Source organism: Schistocerca serialis, chromosome 2 (genome assembly GCF_023864345.2).
Source record: "Schistocerca serialis cubense isolate TAMUIC-IGC-003099 chromosome 2, iqSchSeri2.2, whole genome shotgun sequence".
Lineage (NCBI taxonomy): Eukaryota > Metazoa > Arthropoda > Insecta > Orthoptera > Acrididae > Schistocerca > Schistocerca serialis.
The window spans coordinates 973,556,959-973,577,606 of NC_064639.1; the positions used below are offsets into that span (position 1 = coordinate 973,556,959).

General features: G+C 45.6%; 1 protein-coding gene across 1 annotated transcript; it reads left to right on the forward strand.

The window, feature by feature from the left end:
• Positions 1 to 855: 855 nt before the first annotated feature.
• LOC126456562 (uncharacterized) lies at positions 856 to 6,245 on the forward strand. Its single transcript, XM_050092308.1, has 3 exons — positions 856 to 985; positions 4,047 to 4,432; positions 6,123 to 6,245. The coding sequence occupies exons 1-3, from the start codon at positions 856 to 858 to the stop codon at positions 6,243 to 6,245; spliced, it is 639 nt and encodes a 212-aa protein (XP_049948265.1).
• The last annotated feature ends 14,403 nt before the right edge of the window (positions 6,246 to 20,648 follow it).

Here is a 20,648-nt window from a genome sequence, read left to right on the forward strand (position 1 = left end):
AAACAAGCGGCTAATCCTCCACCACAAAAGGAACAAGCACAGGCAGCACCACCTTTCCGTGCTTTTGATGCATCACGAGAAGAATGGCGAGAATATTTCGCGCAGTTGCAGGCGCACATGACAGTCTACAAAATCACAGGTACTGAGCGGCAGTTTTATTTAATTTCCACTGCAGGCGTGGAAGTCTATCGACTACTTTGTAAGTTGTTCCCGGAATCCCAGCCAGAGGCTTTAGACTATGACGTTGTTGTTAACAAGCTTGCTGAGTATTTCGAGTCGCGAGTTCATGTGGCAGCAGCCAGATTCAAGTTCTTCAGATTAAAGAAACTGCCACATCAATCTAATAAACAGTGGTTAACAGATTTACGGGGCCTCACCCGTCAGTGCCGATTTAATTGTGTGTGTGGAGCTTCCTACAGTGATGTCATGTTACGAGACGCTATTACTCAAAACATTGCAGATTCTCGTATTCGTGCTGCTATCTTAAAGTTGCCTGATCCGTCATTAGAGACTGTGATGAACATCATTGAAGCCCAAGATACTTTTGACTATGCTGAGTGTGAGTTAGATCAGCCATGTATTTCTCAAATTGCCTGTGCTAAGCAAGTTATGTCACGCCCGCGGCCCCACCGGCAGAGTCAGACTGTAAACACTAGGCGGCCGCGTCATGTTAAACACATTCGTCAGCCGCGTGTGCAAAATGATGGAGTTAAGTCTTGCCCTAAGTGTGTTCTTGCTCATCCTCGTGAACGTTGCCCGTTAAGAAACGCGGTTTGTCACTTTTGTCAAAGGAAAGGACACATCCAGACTGTTTGTTTGCGTAAACGCAAGAACAATTCTAGTGCTGCCCAGCCCATGGATATTCATGTTCTTCAAAGTCAGCCCGCCCAGAAGGTCGCGTTTAAAGACTCTTCCACGGTTCGTGTGGGTAATAAACTTGTTCGCAATAAGCCACCCACCCAGCCCTCTGCTATGCGACCCAAGCGTAATTCAAACGCTGTAAAACGTAATGTACAGACTGTAAGTGAAGCGGGAGTTGTTGTTCCACCCGCCCAACCCACAAGTTGTCGTAAGCAGCGAACACGCGCTAAACGCGCTGATTTTGTGTCTTCTGCCTCCACTGCACCGATCCAGAGACAGTGTAATAAACTATTTGTGAAGCTACGCATCCAGGATAAGACCTTCAATTTTCAATTAGACACTGGTGCGTCTATGACTCTCATAAATAGTGCTACGTATGCGGCTATCGGCCGCCCTAAACTTTCAGCGGCAAGACATTCTTTGGCTACTTATAGTGGCGAACAAATTCCTGTGTTAGGTGTATGTAGCGTGCCAGCCACATTCCGTGGCAATACAAAAACAGTTTCATTCACAGTGCTCCGCGCTACAGACAGGGTCAACATTTTCGGATTAGACTGCTTTGACTTGTTTGGCCTGTCTATCCAAGACAATGTGTTGCAAATTAATTCTGTTGTTGTTCCTCAAGACAGCATAACCGATTTGTGTAAACGATACAGTGACATATTTAAAGACGAACTAGGTTGTGCGGCGAACTTTGCCGCTCATATTACGTTAAAAGATAATGCTCAGCCTCGATTTTGTCGTGCTCGTCCAGTGCCTCACGCCCTCCGGGCACCTGTAGAAGATGAACTTCGTCGTTGGCAAAACAACGGTGTTATTCAACCCGTTTCAGCGAGCCAGTGGGCGTCTCCCTTAGTTATTATAAAGAAACCGTCTGGCAAGTTACGTTTGTGTGCTGATTTTAAGTCGACAGTTAATCCTCAGACTGTCATTGATTCTTTTCCTTTGCCTAGACCGGACGAGCTGATGGATAAGTTAGGGGAAGCTCGTTTCTTTTCCAAAATTGATCTCCGTGAAGCATATTTGCAATTGCCCCTCGACGAGCAATCACAACAGTATTTTGTCATAAACACGTCGTTGGGGTTGTTCCGTTTTCTGCGTTTGCCTTTTGGTTGTGCGTCAGCTCCAGCTGTTTTTCAGCGTTTTTTGTCACAACTTCTGGCTAATGTGCCATCGTGTTGCAACTATTTAGACGATATTGTTGTGTCCGGTCGGACGCCTGCTGAACATTTCCGTAATTTGGAGTGTTTGTTTACAGTGTTGTCTCAGGCAGGCCTACGTTGCAACATCGATAAATGTTCATTTTTCCTTACGGAGATGGAGTATCTGGGACATGTTATTAATGCTCAAGGCATTCATCCCTCCCAGTCCCATTTAGCAGCTATTCGTGATTTGCCCGCCCCTCGCAATCTGCATGAATTGCAAGCAGTTCTTGGCAAATTGACATATTATATTAGGTTTATACCTAATGCATCACAGATTGCTGCACCGTTGCATCGTCTCCGCCGTAAGAATGTTCCGTTTGTGTGGTCAGCTGATTGCCAATCAGCCTTTCAGCAGCTTAAAGAGGCTTTATTGAATGATCGTTGTCTGGTCCATTACGACCCTAACAAGCCTCTGGTGTTAGCTTGTGATGCCTCTTCTTTCGGCCTCGGTGCTGTGTTGTCTCACCGAGTCGGTAACACCGAACGTCCTATTGCGTTCGCATCTAAATTGCTAAACAAAGCTCAGTGTAATTATAGCCAATTGGACAAGGAAGCGTTGGCTATTGTGTTCGGTGTCACAAAATTCCATCACTACCTCTATGGTAGACCATTCTATTTAGTAACAGATCACAAGCCCCTGACGTCACTGTTTCATCCGTCTAAACCAGTTCCTCAGCGGACAGCTCAGAGACTACAACGTTGGGCTCTTTTGTTATCACAATACCAGTATGAGATACTGTATCGCCCTACAGCTCAGCATGCAAACGCTGACGCGCTTTCTAGATTGCCGATTGCTGCGGATAATGTCTTCGATTCCTCTGACGACTCTTGCCATCAGATTGACGCCGATGAGCATCAATCCCTCCGGGATTTTCCGATTGATTATCGTCAGGTGGCACGTGAGACAGCTACGGATCCTCATCTGAGTTTACTATTACGTTTTGTTCAACGTGGTTGGCCGTCCAAGGCAAAGGACATATCGGATCCTGTGGTTCGTCGCTATTATCCGCAACGTCATCTGTTGTCTGTTTCGCACGGAGTTTTGCTGTTACGCACCGAGAATGACCAGCTTCGTGTAGTGGTTCCCCAAGTGCTCCAATCCAAGGTCCTCGACTTGTTGCATCAAGGTCATTGGGGAGTGGTCCGCACCAAGCAGCTTGCCCGCCGTCATTGTACATGGATCGGCATTGATAAGCAGATTACGCAGATGTCTACAGATTGTTCGACGTGTGCCGAACACCAAGCTGCTCCGCCTCAACGCTATTTTGAGTGGGCACGCCCTGCCGGTCCCTGGCAGCGAGTACATATTGATTTCTGGTCCATATTGGAATTCTCGTTGGCTCATCGTGATAGATGCATTTAGTAACTTTCCGTTTGTTGTGCCCATGCAGTCTACAACGTCTGCACAAACTATACAGGCGTTGACTTCAATTTTTTGTATTGAGGGTCTTCCAGAAGTTTTAGTGTCTGACAATAGTCCACAATTTACCTCTGCTGAATTTGAAAGTTTTTGTTCTGCCAATGGCATTCGCCATGTTCTTACTCCGCCGTTCCACCCTCAATCGAATGGTGCAGCGGAACGTTTTGTACGCACATTCAAGGATCATATGGACCGCCTTCGTGCTACGCACTCTAGTCAGCAGGCCCTCATCACGTTCCTGTCGTCGTACCGGACCACGCCACGCGACGGCCCTTCGCCTGCGGAGCTTCTCCACGGCCGTCGTCATCGCACCCTACTACGGTTGTTGCACCCCCCGGATCGACCCGCCGCTTCGGAGCATCGCACGCGTTTTCAGCGCAACGACGCCGTTTTTTTCAGAGTTTATCACGGTCGCCGTCGTTGGGAACGTGGTACCGTGATAAGTGTCCAGGGTCGCGGTTTTTATACTGTTCAAGGTGCTACTGGGGTGCACAGGAGGCATCAGAACCAGTTGCGCCGCGCTGGCCGCCCGGATTCTGCCGCTCGTTCTTTGTCCACAGATTTGGTTCGCGGCGGGTTCCAGCCGCGCCTTCCGACTTCGCTGCCGCCCCCAGGGCAGCAGCAGCAGCCGTCGCCGCTACCACGCCGACAGCCCGTCCCGTTGATGCCTCCCGTGCAGCTTCATCCGGGAGCGCCCCAGGTGGTCGCTCCGGCGCCTGTGGTCCCTCTTCAGTCGCCACCGCCTTCGGAGCTGATGGACGTCGACCCCTCAGCCGGGCCGCCTTCCCAAGCGGTGGCTGTGCAGCCTGTCCTGCAGCCGCTTTCCTTGGGCACCCCCAAGGAGTCTGACACCGCAGAGCCTTGTCCGGCGCCCACTCAGCAGCCGTCGACGCAGCGTCAGGAGCCGCTGCCTCTCTTCGTGGGTCCCGACGCCCCGTCGCGTCCAGTACCAGAAGCTGCGCCCGTGGTCACAGGCGTGCACCCTGACCTCGGTTTTCAGTCGGTGTTTCCCGAGGCCCCGCGCAGCCAATGCTGGGGTGCGGACCGGGGACTGCCACCGACAACAGTCTCCGCCCCGGTCTCTTCTGCTACGCCTGCGGCCCGACCCCTCCCCCGCCGTCGACGCTCGCCACATCATTATTCAACGACGGTGCGGCGATTTGGGGGGGAGGAATGTTATATCCTAGCCAGTAATGCCACCCGAGCCGGCTGCCAAAAGGTTGGCAGCATCAAAGTCCGGACGCCGTCCGCATAAGCAGCGCCAGCGAGACAGGAAATCGCCGCAAGTCTGCGCGCGCCACCGCTGGCTTCTGGGTTCTTAAGCGCTGGAGTCGCGAGCGCTAGCACAGTTCTGTATTCGCCGCTCAGTTGTATACTCGCCACCGAATTGTGTACTTGCTAGTCAGTTGTGTGTTCATCGCAGCAGAGTTGTTGTTTGTCGTCAGCCGACGCTGACCTAGCCGCTCCGACTCGAACTAGACAGATTTCTGTAGACACGGAGTTCACTACTGTTTCTGTATCTTCGTTAAAAAAGATAAGTACCGACTTTTATTTAATCAGTGTTTGGGTTTTCATCTTTCTGTTCACTGTTCCAGCGGACCGGTCGGCCCGCTATTAAAAGTGTGGCGGTGACATTCGTAAGCCGTTTCTACAGCGAATTGCTTGTCGCTACGAACGCCGCCACAAAAGATATGAAACTTCCTGGCAGATTAAAACTGTGTGCCCGACCGAGACTCGAGCTCGGGACCTTTGCCTTTCGCGGGCAAGTGCTCTACCATCTGAGCTACCGAAGCACGACTCACACCCGGTACTCACAGCTTCACTTCTGCCAGTATCTCGTCTCCTACCTTCCAAACTTTACAGAAGCTCTTCTGCGAACCTTGCCGAACTAGCACTCCTGAAAGAAAGGATATAGCGGAGACATGGCTTAGCCACAGCCTGGGGGATGTTTCCAGAATGAGATCTTCACTCTGCAGCGGAGAGTGCGCTGATATGAAACTTCCTGACAGATTAAAACTGTGTGCCCGACCGAGACTCGAACTCGGGAGAGCACTTGCCCGCCGAGGCAAAGGTCCCGAGTTCGAGTTTCGGTCGGGCACACAGTTTTAATCTGTCAGGAAGTTTCAACTTAACGTAAGTTCAACCAAAGCGGTTGTCAGAAAACCATCGTTGGGATAGTTACCAGAAAAACCTATAACAAAATTTAATTACAATTTACAGGAGTATAACAAGCGGCAAAGCAGCCGCACACAAATCTACCTATCGTCAGTACGAGATACGTCGGTGCATGGCTCACTTTACTACAGTCCCAAGTTAAGAACAAACACTGCAAACGACAAATTACGTATCAGTATCAGTCTTAACCAACTTTATGTTCACCCTGCCTCTTGAACATGAGGCGATTTGGAACAATACAGTTAAACGTAGCTTTGTAATCACAGAAATTAATCAATCCCCCTTACACCCAAATTTTGGCTAGTGGAACCTGAGAACATGTATCCACAATTATGAGGTGCCCTGAAGCTGACATCACTTCTCTCGAATACCATGAGCGTAGGTCAACATGATTTGCACAGCCCGGAAAGTGTGCAACAGAAAGGCATCTGATTAGCCACATATAACATGGGAATTTGCAGAACACTGCCAGGGTACAATTTCGTGACACTACAGTCAATGATAAGCCCAACCAGCTCTTCGGGGCAACATCCAGTGAGATGTTTCCCAGAAGAAATAGGAAGAATGCTCCCGAGACATGGTAAACGAAAACAGTTTAATTTACAGGATGACCACGCACGCGCCCGTAGTCGATCATAAACGGACGAATTACTGTTCCAGCGATGGCGAATGACTCAGTTCAAATTCTAAACCGAATTCCGATGCAAAATCAGCAGCAGTGCGAGGCATTAGTTCCGATGTGATGTGAGCCCCGCCATCCACTGACTAAACAGCTGCAGTGAGTCCAAAAAGTATTCGTCTAGTTGTAATTTTTATAAAAATCTAAGTATATGTCACATGAAAGGAAGGGAACATAAAATGTGAAGATCCAGTCATATGCAACGAACCTTGGTAAGCCATTTTTATTGCTGGACAAGGAAATAAATACATCCATAGCGATAACAAATTTGACAACATGGAGAATTTATTCAAGGGCTGCTTCAAAACCTATTTGTCCACTAATATTTTTTTTTTTTAATTTACAATCTGAAAATATGATTTCAGTTACAAAAATTAATATTTAGTGGGGTTTCCCTTTGCAGCTATTACTGCTTGTACTCGTCTGGACACCAACTTGAGCAAGTTTGCCGTCAGAGAGGCTGGAATTTTGTCCCATTCGTCTTGAAGTTCTTTTAGGTCTCTCTTGTTAGAAATGTGTCTTCTCCTGATGCTATCTTCCAGTACTTTCCTAAGGTGTTTAATAGGATTAATGTGTGGGCTCTGAGGAGGAGTGTTAAGTTGTTTTGGGGTATTGTACAGGAGCCACAGCCTTGTATTTAGTGCCGTATGCTTTGGGTCGTTATCTTGTTGAAAAATGTGATTTCGTTGCAGACCAAATTTTTCGGCCCTAGGATCCAGATTGTCCTTTAAAATGTTGACATACATATGGCGATCCATTGTGCCTTGTATGAAATGTAATTTTCCAGCACCTGCAGCATTCATACAGCCCCACACCATCAGGGAGCAACCAATGTGTTTAACCGCTGGTACAAGATTGCTTGGCAACATCTCTGTATTCTTCTTACGCCACACCATTCGCCTGCCATCCGAATGCGTTATATTTACTCTCATAAGAAAATATTACTCTATTCCAGAAGTCTTCCTTTTTGAATCTATGTTCCATCGCAAATGTTCTTTCTATTCTGTTCACTAACCCAAAATTTCTTGCGCATACCCGGCCGTGATATCCATACGTTTTGAAGGTATTTCTGATTGTGTTGGCACATACCGTCTTTCCTCTAGACTCAAACTCCCCAGCCAACTTAGGATCGCTGATTTCAGATTTCTTCTTCATTTCCCTATGGCCGATCGGTTCTAGGCGCTACAGTCTGGAACCGCTCGATCGCTACGGTCGCAGGTTCTAATCCTGCCTCGGGCATGAATGTGTGTGATGTCCTTAGATTAGTTAGGTTTAAGTAGTTCTAAGTTCTAGGGGACTGATGACCTCAGCAGTTAAGTCCCATAGTTCTCAGAGCCATTTGAACCATTCCCCTCATGATAAACCTCACGTCTGCATCAGTCAAAGTGTGAGGGCGTCCGGTACGTGGTTGGTTTCTTAATGGTTTTGTTGCACAAAATCGTTCTGTTATCGACTGAACCGTCGATCTAGGTCTACCGAGTACTTTAGCAATCTCGTAAGAAGATTTTCACTCATTATGTAAGCGCAGAATAATTTTCTTTCGATCAGCGTCGTCTCACTACCCTTACGGCCAATGGTGCTAACTGCACTGTATCGGCGCCGTTCAGAACCATAACAGGCGATAGAGTGGGGCCGCGCATGGTTGACTGTAGTGTGTGCCGTGGGTCAGCGTTATAGTTTACCACTGCGCGCAGAATTTCTGCATGTTCAGATGCTGGACGAATACTTTATGAACTAGCTCTTGGATTACATTTTCTAATTTGTTAACCCTGCTGTCGATTTGGATGTATTTCTTTCCTTGGTTTTCAAGAAAAATGACTTACCGAGGTACTTCTTAGATGACTGGCTCTTTAGATTTTGTATACTTTTCTTTTCATGTTACAAAGACCTAGTTTTCTAAAAGATATGCAGCTAGACGATTACTTTTGGACTCACTGTACCTCCAGGTCGTTATTATTATTATCGTATGCATCAATTACAGTAATACACATTTAGCAAAACAAAGAAATATATATACAAATGAACATGTGAAATTATATACAGCACACAAGTTTTAAAACGGCTCAGACTACACTCGGATGTTGATGGACTCGATCCAGCGGAGTACCTCGTGGGATGCTTGATGGAGCTTCTCAATGCCTCCAGGGAAGCGTCTGATTGGACATTCATTCACAATGTGGCTCATTGTTTGAGTGTCACCACAGTCACACACACTGTCCCTTGAAAAGCTCCACTTGTGCATGTTGTATTTGCACCTACCCTCTTCAGTCCGATAACTGTTTAACTGCACCCACACCGCCCATGGTTGACGGAAGCCTGGAACAATAACTGTTGGATTGTCTACAAGTTCGTGGTTTCCGGTACTTGTAGCTTGCCACTCACGTTTCCACTCTGCGTCCTGGTCGAATCCTGTGGATAGCATTTGGATATCCATTTCATATGCTGGTCTGCTAGATCTGAGGCGTTTCCTGGGCAGTGATAGCAAATCGTCATGAAGAGGGATCGAGTTGTTTTCAGAAACTTGCTGACAGAGGTTGTAAACAGCAGACTTTCGACGGAGGTCTGGTGGACAGATATTTGAAAGCACTGGCAGCCAACAAGTAGGTGTAGACCGGACTGTACCACTAATTACTCTCATAACTGAGTTCAGTTGGACGTCTACTTTCACTAAGTGGGCACTTCAGAGCCAAACTGGTGCACAGTATTCTGCTGCAGAGTATACCAGTGCAAGGGATGCTCCTCGGAGGACTGATGTGGTTGCTCCCCATGTACTGCCTGCCAGCTTTCTCACAAGGTTCACTCGTGTTTGTATCTTCTTGGCCACGCTGGAAAGGCGTTTTTTGTATGTTAAAGTTCTGTCTAGAGTGACTCCCAGGTATTTTGGGCTTTCGTTGTATCTGACTGTGCCAAGAGGGCCGAACTGTGGACTGATCTTTGCTGATGAAAGGCGATTAGAGAGGTGGAACAGGCTTACCTCGGTTTTAGAAACATTTGGTCTCAGTCGACATGTCTCAAAATACTCATAAAGTTTAGTAAGGCTGTTCGTTAGGTGTTCTGAGAGGCACCCGCATGCCTTGCTCATACTGTGGCATCAACCAGTCAGGCCTGCAAGATGAGTGGCCTGCCAAGCGAGTGGATTCATTTTTTTTTTTTTTTTTTTTTTTTTATCAAGTAACATGAACTCTAGTACTCACAAATAAGTTAAAAGTTATTCTCCTGCTTGGATATTGCGCAACGGAAACACACATCTGACTATTAGTAATTGACACAACTCTGACTGTTCACTACGCACTGGCAATACCACATTTTCGTTCTTATTCAACGGCTTTGATCAACACGTGGCCATCGCACTGCATATGAATGGCGCACACGTTATAAATTCTGGGTATCATGGCAACACACTATTCGAAGGAAAAGGCCACCAATCTTTTTCTTTTCACTATCTTATTTATTCCGATAAATTCTATAACCTAAACACACAAATTCTATAACCTACAACAATAACACATGAGAAATTCCGCCCAGTGGGCATGGCTTTACATTGGTGATTCTCTATCTTATGGTCTCGTAATTATTTAACGCTACAGTGCACTTTCTGGATAGGATGGTGGATCTTTTGCTATATCTCACACTTCGACTCTCACAACCATTATCACGAAACTTTCCTCCAGACCGAGCGGTACAAAAGGAACATGCATAACCCACTACCTCTGAAACTATCTTGCTTCTCTCCCATGCAAACCACACATACTTAAATCACATGACATACACCACACTGCAACATGGAATACAACACAAGGAATAGTCACAACATTATCACTTTCAGCTTTCTCACTTCGATTAGTATTTATCCCAGTTTCACACGACACTGCCCCACTTCGTAATTTTTCTTTCCTACTATGAACTCTGGGGGATATATGCACGTCTTCCTGTGCAATGCAAGCCAAGTGGCGTTGCTGGATAGACGGCCGACTCACCTTGCTTCTCTCTCAGAGTATTATAGTTTGAACCAAGCATCACACGGAAACATGACACGCAAAGTAATATTAAGAACATATTCACCACACACGCGAGTCCTCAACTGATACCATGGACGAGTACTTCTCTTTATCCTTTGTCTCATACACAGATTGAGACTCACACAGTACTCACCACGTGGAAGTACTCGTCTCTAATTTCAAGTCCTGCACACGCCACTTCTTAAATATTTCCAACTTAGATAGTACACAGCTAAACTTAAGCACTCGGAAGTATTTCAACTTTTTGCTACACGTGGTTTCATAGTGACCGTTGGTCACTTCTGAAGATTACTTCGATCCCCTTAATATTACCTGCCTGACATTTAATTCTCCCCACAAAAGTTCCTGAAATAGAGAAATTATTATTCTAAACTACTCTTAAGTATTTCACATGCATACCATGTCTCCACTGTTCTGTCTTTATGGAGCACCCCTAAGACAGGTCTTACCAACACTAGATCCAGCGGCAGAGTGCTGAAACATGGCCGTTCTTCAGGTCCTCTCGCACCTCTGCCGAAGTGGGGGAGCACCTTGCTACTATATTGGTCAGCCACATTTCAGGCGCTCAAAGCTCAGGTAAATTTCATCTCTTTGGTCCCACCAAAGGTGACCCAAGTACCGTCTCAAAGATGATCATATATTCACATTCACTATCTGCAGTTAGCAGACGACCATACATTCATTCATTTCACAAATCTCACCAAACTGGATGTAGGGATTTATTTTGTGGGAGTGCACATGTGATCAATTAAATAAATAAATTGTCATTCTTTCCCACACTGGTATCCGGCTTCGCTGTATTAATTGAAATTGAGTTATTATTAGAAAAAATATGTTGTTCAGACAAGAATAACGAAGAATGTTGTACCTATTTTCAATGTCGGACGGTACTGTACCCTTTCAGTTCTTCACATTCAGAAACGTCTTCACTCTGATATGAAATTGTCAGGTCATCTGCATATTGAAATTTTCGGTAGGTCAAATTCGGCAGGTCAGCTGTGTAGAGGTTGAATAACAATGGAACAAGAACAGAGCCCTGAGGTAATCCGTCATTGAGTACATGCCATCTACTTTTCTCTTCTCCTTGATGTACTTTAAGCCTCCCATTGCTTAACATGTTACTTTAGAGGTTGTCTAGAGCTTTGCAAGGTATTGCAAGGCCGCTGACCCATCACTAGGACGACGCCGTAGCACTTGCCGCGTTTTCAGTGCACAACGTAGCATGCGCCCGGCTCTCGCTACGCGGCTTACTCCGCCCTCTGTCGTCCAGTCCGCCAGTCACACCACAGGCTCGCCCGGCGCGCGCGTAAAACTGCTATCCACACCCGGCATCCTTGACCACAGAACAATTTTTATTTGCGTAAAGGCGCACTGATGGCTGAAATCGATACGGTCGCCTGTATGCATCGCAGAAGCACAAGCCAAAAATCATACGACCGTATCAGTATCCTAGATGAGTTTACTTACACGTGTAGACGTGCTTTGTTAGAGGGAAATCTTGAGGAGGATTGACACATAGCAGACAACGTGGTGGCCGAACCTCGGTGACGCAATAAGCTGAATTAGTACTTTATTTGATGTTGCCAAGTGAGATATGTAAAACAGCGTAGAAAGTGATTTTGAACTGTGAAAAAATGTTTTATTTTTAATTGTCACATTATTTACGGACCCAGATGTGGTCGATAGTGATGAACGAAGCTTAGGCTGCTCCACTGTAATGCTAAGAAGGTGTGTGCTAACTATCACGTTGCGTATTTTCTCAGCGTTTCTTTTAGAAATCGCTGATGGGCTTATGGTCACGACTAAGCTGTTAAACGTGAAAGGAGGGGAGAATCCTTCTGTAAACGGTGCCAGGCGGTATTTCAGTAACCTGGTGTTTAGCTCATAAAGTCCCGCGTCGCGCAATATTTTGTACTTGAGTCGTTGAATGTATGCGAGTCATGCTCAACCGCTCGCCCGGTTAGCTACGCGGTCCAACGCACGGCTTTCCGGGCGAGAAGGAGCGCCTGGTCCCCGGCACGAATCTGCCCGACGGACTTGGGTCGAGGTCCGGTGAGCCGGCCAGCCTGTGGACGGTTTTTAGGCGGTTTTCCATCTGCCTCGGCGAATGCGGGCTGGTTCCCCTTATTCCGCCTCAGCTACACTATGTCGGCGATTGCTGCGCAAACAAGTTCTCCACATATGCGTACACCACCATTACTCTACCACTCAAACATAGGGGTTACACTCGTCTGGTGTGAGATGTTCCCTTGGGGGGTCCACTGGGGGCCGCACCGCACAATAACCCTGAAAGAGTGGTTCGGTGTGGAGGGCTAGGGGTGAAGTGGACTGCAGTAGTCGTCGTGGGGTTATGGACTACTTCGGCTGCGGCGGGGACGGAGCCTCTCTGTCGTTTTTAGGCTCCCGGTTAATATACAGTACAATAAAATACATGCTCACCTTGGTATTTCATCTCCCGCTGGTTTCGCGAGTTCGTAGAGAGTACGCTGGGAAGATGATCACTCTGAATTAATAGTTCCTATGAAGGCTCTTTCAATTCTCCCAGGGAGGGGTTGTCTGTGTTGTCCTCATCATTCCACTGTCATTCGGAAAAATGGCGAAACTAGACAGTGAACAGGGCACTGATAACCACACCCTTGAGCGCTCCACAAACCAAATTATCACTATCGTCATCATTATCCTTCAATTCTAATGTTAACGCACACATATCGTTCTGATCATGCATATCAAACATACTATGCCAGCTTCGTGGGATGACACAGAGCCTCAACAATATAGTGTGGCCGCGCTGAGTGGCCGCACGGTTTGAGGCACCATCGCACGGATTGCGCGGCCCCTCCCACGGGAGATTCGAGTCCTCCCTCGAGCATAGGTGTGTGTTGTTGTTAGCGTAAGTTAGTTTAAGCTAGTTTACTTAGTGTGTAAGTCTAGGGATCGATGATCTCAGCAGTTTAGTTCCTTAGGAATTCACACACGTTTTTCTGAATATAGTGTGTTTTTAGCAGACGAGTTTGGTATTTGGTTGCTGTCCAAGCAACCTATTTCCTCGCCTAAGTACACGAAGGCGCCACCAGAAGGAGTGCAACTTCAGATGCCCGTGCAGTGAAAGTGGAGCAGGTGAGTTCTACGGGCTGCAGTGTCGCTGAACTCGCCCACTCGTAAGAGGTGGCTGCGGGTATTAGATGGTCGTGCGTTCTCGTAGCGTGGCTAGCCGCCATTGCACAGAGCCGTCTTTCATAGAGACGATATGTTTGTAACTTTCACTTAACTGGCAGAAACCGTTGCAATAGTAGGAAGTAGGTGACTATATATATATATATATATATATATATATATATATATATATATATATATATGAATTGCTTATGCATGTTGGTGAAGGCGGATCGCTCTCCAATTGTACCGCCTCCATTTTTCCGTTTGTGTAACAGGGTGTACCAAAGCTCTCCCATCCGCACTGATTTTCGAAGATGTTATAAGTTGGGCTAGGGACCGCATCTACCTTCTTTCGAAGTTAGCAGGCAACTACACTGTTACGCGGCGGCTCGTTTCGGCCCATTCAACATCTGTCCTTCAAGTGTAACGAGCGAGGAACGGAGTTTATATTTCATACCTGCCACAGCAAATTTGTGTTCGTGGGGTTTCTATTCTAATTCGAACATTTGACTTACGCTATACCTATTCGTTTCGGTATATCGTTTCTACGTCTTCCGTTAACTATACGTGGTTAACATTATGAAGACAATTAATAACATTTGTAAAATACAACTTTGTTTGCGGAAAACATAATGATGTTCGAAGTCGCCAGTTTTTCCACGACAAACGACTTTCAACAACTTATTATATGCATAATTGTTGCAACTGATTGCCGGGAATTATATATATGAATTACAAAAAAACAAATACTAAAAAAAAAGTTTGCATGGCGCGAGATTCGAATCGGCGACCTTCGGATTACGAACCCGAGCGCTTACCGTTGCACCACAATGCTGTAGAAAATTATTAATCGTAGAGAGTATTTCATCGCAACGGTTTCTTTTAACTGTCGATTTTCTCGACAACGGTTCAGAAGTGCATCTTGGTGCTTTGCCACATTACACGTCTGGCCATGAGCTTTTATTATGCGCAGTATGAATCGAATCCGAATTTCACAATTGGCGGCCTCCCCTTGTACGTTACGTACTGTTTCACATAGTAAAGTCGCAAAACTACACTACTAGCCATTAAAATTGCTACACCACGAAGATAATGTGCTACAGACGCGAAATTTAACCGACAGGAAGAAGACGCTGTGATATGCAAATGATTAGCTTTTCAGACCATTCACACAAGGCTGGCGCCGGTGGCGACAACTACAACGTGCTGGCGTGAGGAAAGTTGCCAACCGATTTCTCATACACAAACAGCAGTTGACCGGCGTTGCCTGGTGAAACGTTGTTGTAATGCCTCGTGTAAGGAGGAGAAATGCGTACCATCACGTTTCAGACTTTGACAAAGGTCGGATTGTAGCCTATCGCGATTGCGGTTTATCGTTTCGCGACATTGCTGCTCGCGTTGGTCGAGATCCAATGACTGTTAGCAGAATATGGAATCGGTGGAATACGGAATGCCGTGCTGGATCCCAACGGCCTCGTATCACTAGCAGTCGAGATGACAGGCATCTCATCCGCAAGGCTGTAACGGATCGTGCAGCCACGTCTCGATCCCTGATTCAACAGATGGCGACGTTTGCAAGACAACAACCACCTGCACGAACAGTTCGACGACGTTTGCAGCAGCAGCAGCAGTTTGAATACCATGGCAGCGGTTACCCTTGACGCTGTATCACAGATAGTAGCGCCTGCGATGGTGTACTCAACGACGAACCTGGGTGCACGAATGGCAAAACGTCATTTTTTCGGATGAATCCAGGTTCTGTTTACACAATCGTGATGGTCGCATCCGTGTTTGGCGACATGGCGGTGAACGCACATTGGAAGCGTGTATTCGTCATCGCCATACTGGCGTATCACCCAGCGTAATGGTATGGGGGTCATTGGTTACACGTCTCGGTCACCTCTTGTTCACACTGACGGCACTTTGAACAGTGGACGTTACATTTCAGATGTGTCACGACCCGTGGCTCTACCCTTCATTCGATCCCCGCGAAACCCTACATTTCAGCATGATAATGCACGATCGCACGTTGCAGGTCCTGTACGGGCCTTTCTGGATACAGAAAATGTTCGACTGCTGCCCTGGCCAGCACATTCTCCAGATCCCTCACCAATTGAAAACGTCTGGTCAATGGTGGCCGAGCAACTGGCTCCTCACAATACGCCAGTCACTACTCTTGATGAACTGTGGTATCGTGTTGAAGCTGCATGGGCAGCTGTACCTGTACACGCCATCCAAGCTCTGTTTGACTCAATGCCCAGGCGCATCAAGGGCGCTATTACGGCTAGAGGTAGTTGTTCTGTGTACTGATTTCTCAGGATCTATGCACCCAAACTGCGTGAAAATGTAATCACATGTCAGTTCTAGTGTAATATATTTGTCCAATGAATACCCGTTTATCATCTGCATTTCTTCTTGGTGTAGCAATTTTAATGACCAGTAGTGTAGAAAATTCCAGCGAAATGCAGGAAAAGCTGCAGGGTGCAGTGACTTGTAGTTGACGCTCAATAAAAACACATGTGCCGCACTACAATAAACGTGCGAAAAACTCTTCCGTTTGATTACTCTGTTGATGACGAGCTGAAGGAAATATAAACAGTCGCTGCGACCTAAAATGCAACGAACATATAAAGGCAGTGTTAGGCATATCAGATGCCAGGCTGTGGTTCACTGGAAGAATCATATCGAAATACGATAGACCAAATAATGAGGCAGCTTATAAAACTGTCATTCGACCGATTTTAATTATTGCTCATCTGCCTGAGACCCATACCACATGAATTTAACAGAGGAGGTATAGAATATCGAAAGCGTAGGGCACGTTGCGTTGCAGGTTCTTTAAATGGGCGAGATTATATCACAGAGATGCTTATCAAATTCCAGTGGCGTTCGGTATGTGAGAGGCGATATGCATCTCGTGAAAGCTAATGAGAAAATTCCAAGAACCAATTTCAGGCGTAGTCGACAAATATTGTTAAGACCCTGGAGATGAACTAGATTAGACACAGCTCTCTCACAAGCATCCAAACATTCTTCGAGCATTCGAAGTGTGTAGGCAGTGAGAAAAAAATTTTAATATATGGCAGAAATGATCAAATGAAAAACCTAATTATGCAAGAAAATGCTTTAAAAATCAGGATAAGCAGGGTAACACTCGCCCCATGCAACCGTGAAAACTGTGTACAGGATCGTTCATTGATCGGCCCGGGCCAAATATCTCACGAAATAAGCATCAAACGAAAAAATTACAAAGAACGAAACTCGTCAAGCTTGAAGGGGGGAACCGGATGGCGCTATAGTTGGCCCGCTAGATGGCGCTGCCATAGGTCAAAGAGGCGTCAACTGCGTTTTTTCAAATAGGAACGCCCATTTTTTTATTACACATTCGTGTAGTACGTAAAGAAATATGAATGTTTTAGTTGGACCACTTTTTTCGCTTTGTGACAGATGGCGCTGTAATAGTCACAAACGTATTAGTACGTGGTATCACGTGACATTCCGCCAGTGCGGACGGTATTTGCTTCGTGATACATTACCCGTGCTAAAATGGACCGTTTACCAATTGCGGAAAAGGTCGACATCGTCTTGATGTATGGCTATTGTGATCAAAATGACCAACGGGCGTGTGCTATGTATGCTGCTCGGTATCCTGGACGAAATCATCCAAGTGTCCGGACCGTTCGCCGGACTGTTACATGTGAAATGACAACCACGACCTGCAACAAATGATAGTGCTCAAGTAGGTGTTTTAGCTGCTGTCGCGGCTAATCCGCACATCAGTCAGTAGCAGACAAACTGCGCGAGAATCGGGAATCTCAAAAACGTCAGTGTTGAGAATGCTACATCAACACCGATTGCACCCGTACCATATTTCTATGCACCAGGAATTGCATGGTGACGACTTTGAACGTCGTGTACAGTTCTGCCACTGGGCACAAGAGAAATTACGGGACGATGACAGATTTTTTGCACGCGTTCTATTTAGCGACGGAGCGTCATTCACCAACAGCGGTAACGTAAACCGCCATAATATGCACTATTGGGCAACGGAAAATCCATGATGGCTGCGACAAGTGGAACATCAGCGACCTCGGAGAGTTAATGTATGGTGCGGCATTATGGGAGGAAGGATAATTGGTCCCGTTTTATTGATGGTAATCTAAATGGTGCAATATACGTTGATTTCCTACGTAATGTTCTACTGATGCTACTAAAAGATGTTGCACTGCATGACAGAATGGCGATGTACTTCCAACATGATGGATGTCTGGCACATCGCTCGCGTGCGGTTGAAGCGGTACTGAATAGCATATTTCATGACAGGTGGATTGGTCGTCGAAGCACCATACCATGGCCCGCATGTTCACCGGATCTGACGTCCCCGGTTTCTTTTCGTGGGGAAAGTTGAAGGATATTTGCTATCGTGTTCCACCGACAACGCCTGACAACATGTGTCAGCGCATTTTCAATGCATGTGCGAACATTACGGAAGGCGAACTACTCGTTGTTGAGAGGAATGTCGTTACAGGTATTGCCAAATGCATTGAGGTTGCCGGACATCATTTCGAACATTTATTGCATTAATGTGGTATTTACAGGTAATCACGCTGTAACAGCATGCATTCTCAGAAATGATAAGTTCACAAAGGTACATGTATCACATTGGAAGAACCGAAATAAAATGTTCAAACGTACCTACGTTCTGTATTTTAATTTAAAAAACCTACCTGTTACCAACTGTTCGTCTAAAATTGTGAGCCATATGTTTGTGACTATTGCAGCGCCACCTATCACAAAGCGAAAAAAGTGGTCCAACTAAAACATTCATATTTCTTTACGTACTACACGAATATGTAATAAAAATGGACCACCCTGTATATGTACAGTTCATCCATCCTGTGAATACAGAATTTCGACGATTTTGCCTGTTATCGATATCGTTACTGGCATGATATCAGTCACGGAAATTCCAAGACTTTTGAGAACGACGAAAAAAATATGTTTTCGTATGATATAATTACAAATAAACAATTTTCGGATTTTTTCCTTTGCTTGTACAGTAAAACCTTGTTTCTTGTCAAATTTCACGATTCTAGATCAACGGGATGTAACCTACAGGTTTCGATGTGTTTCTTGCGAGTATCAAAATATGTGACTAATAAGTTTCGAATTTTTAAACCGGCAAGGAACCGTAAATCTTGGTATGTGACACAAATTTCAACTTGACATGTCTAACCGAGCGTGAGAAAAAGGGCTTTTTAACAGCCGGACAGAGGGATGGACAACAAAGTGATATCCGCGCGGTTTGAGGAGCCATGTCACGGAATGCGCGGCCCCTCCGGTCGGAGGTTCGAGTCCTCCCTCGGGCATGGCTGTGTGTGTGTGTGTTGTTCTTAGCATAAGTATGTTAAAGTAGTGTGTAAGTCTAGGAACCAATGACCTTAGCAGTTTGGTCCGTTAGGAATTCAACACATGCACACAAAGTGATCCTGTAACCATTCCCTTATTACCGATTGACGGACGGAACGCCAAAAAACGTTGGATAGAAGAGCTACAGGAATTTAATCAAGTAAAGTCAGAAATTAGCATTACAAGCGCACATAGCACAATGGACGACTTGCCAGTCACCACTGACAATGTAAAAAGTAGTATTGATTAGCACTTTGAGTTAGCACTTTGATCGGAATTTATACATTCGCAATCAATTTCAATAAAATGTATACTTCACTTCTTCAGGAAAAAGCCATCGATTCAACCCACATCAAACAGTGAAGAATATATACAACGCTACAGATTCAACGTGACAGTTTCAGGGTAGTGCAGGTGTCCATAGCTGTGCATAAGACCGTTAATCGTTCATTAACGAAGTTAACTTTTGCGAGTAACGGATTAACTTATACGTTAATTAAAAAAACATTAACGGCTCATTTAACTTTCCTTAACTTTCTTTGAGTCTGTTAATTAGGTACTTACTATTTGTGACAAAAATCACGCCACGCCATGCGCGAAATTCTCATAAGTTCGGGTCTGTGGCTACGCTGGGACGCGCGAGTGCTGTTAACAATCGAGTGCGAGCGAGAATAACGTGATGTTGGCTGCTTCTTTATTTTTTTTTTTTTTGTTTACTGAGTTCGCTTTAAGAACTGCTTTTTGTTAATGGATTGGCTAGGTCCGCTACAATCTGTACCCTCATTTAAGTGGTTGCGTTAGTTTTGTATCCAGATCGGGAGAACAAATACTTTTAGACCGTAAACAGTGCTAGCCTAAAAAATCAACAGTTAGGGCTCACAACAATTTTAAACAACATCTGTATTACGGGAGCACATTAGTCTCGGTACGTACACATTGAAGAAACAATGAAGGAAGGATCCGATGGAGGAAAGCCAAAAACAAAAGTCAATCTTGGGCATTCAGATAGCGACAGCGAAGCCAGTAGCAGTAATCCGCTTAAAAGAATACGACAGGGAAACACTGGAGAGTCTTTTGGCATTGCAGCAACTGGCATCAGTGTGTCTCAAGCTAGTATGCACCAATGCATACTAAACTTGTAGCCGATTTTCATCCAACGTTTTGATTGATATGACCGGAAATGTATGACAACGGTCGAATGGAAAACGAATGGAAAAAGATGTACAAGAGGCCTTGAGCAACGAATCCGCCGAAACTTCAAAGGGCAGAGATATTAATGTCATGCGGCGGTGGCGAAACAGCAACAACGAAGACAAAGAGTAATTTTTTTTTTACATTTGTCACTCAGTCGAAAGAGAAGCATACTGGTAGCACATCTGTAAAACCTAAAGCCCAGAATCTAGTCAGAACGTGGCTGGACATGAAATCAAACGACTGAGTCAACGCTGCGATGTTTATTGGGTAACAGGTTTTATTTATTAATTATAAGAGCCCTATATTCTCGAGTGCTGCAGTCTAACGACGTTTTTTTCTGTGGGCGAAGACATTTTGTCTCCTAAACAAGCCTCGCTCTCGGATGAAAACTTTAACATGTTGACGTTCATGGAGGAAAATATGCATTTTACGTCAGATATTATCTGATTCTCCCGTGATCTAAACCGATAATTAAAAAATTATCTACGATGTCCTACCTAAACTTTACCAACCAAAACATTTTTATTTAT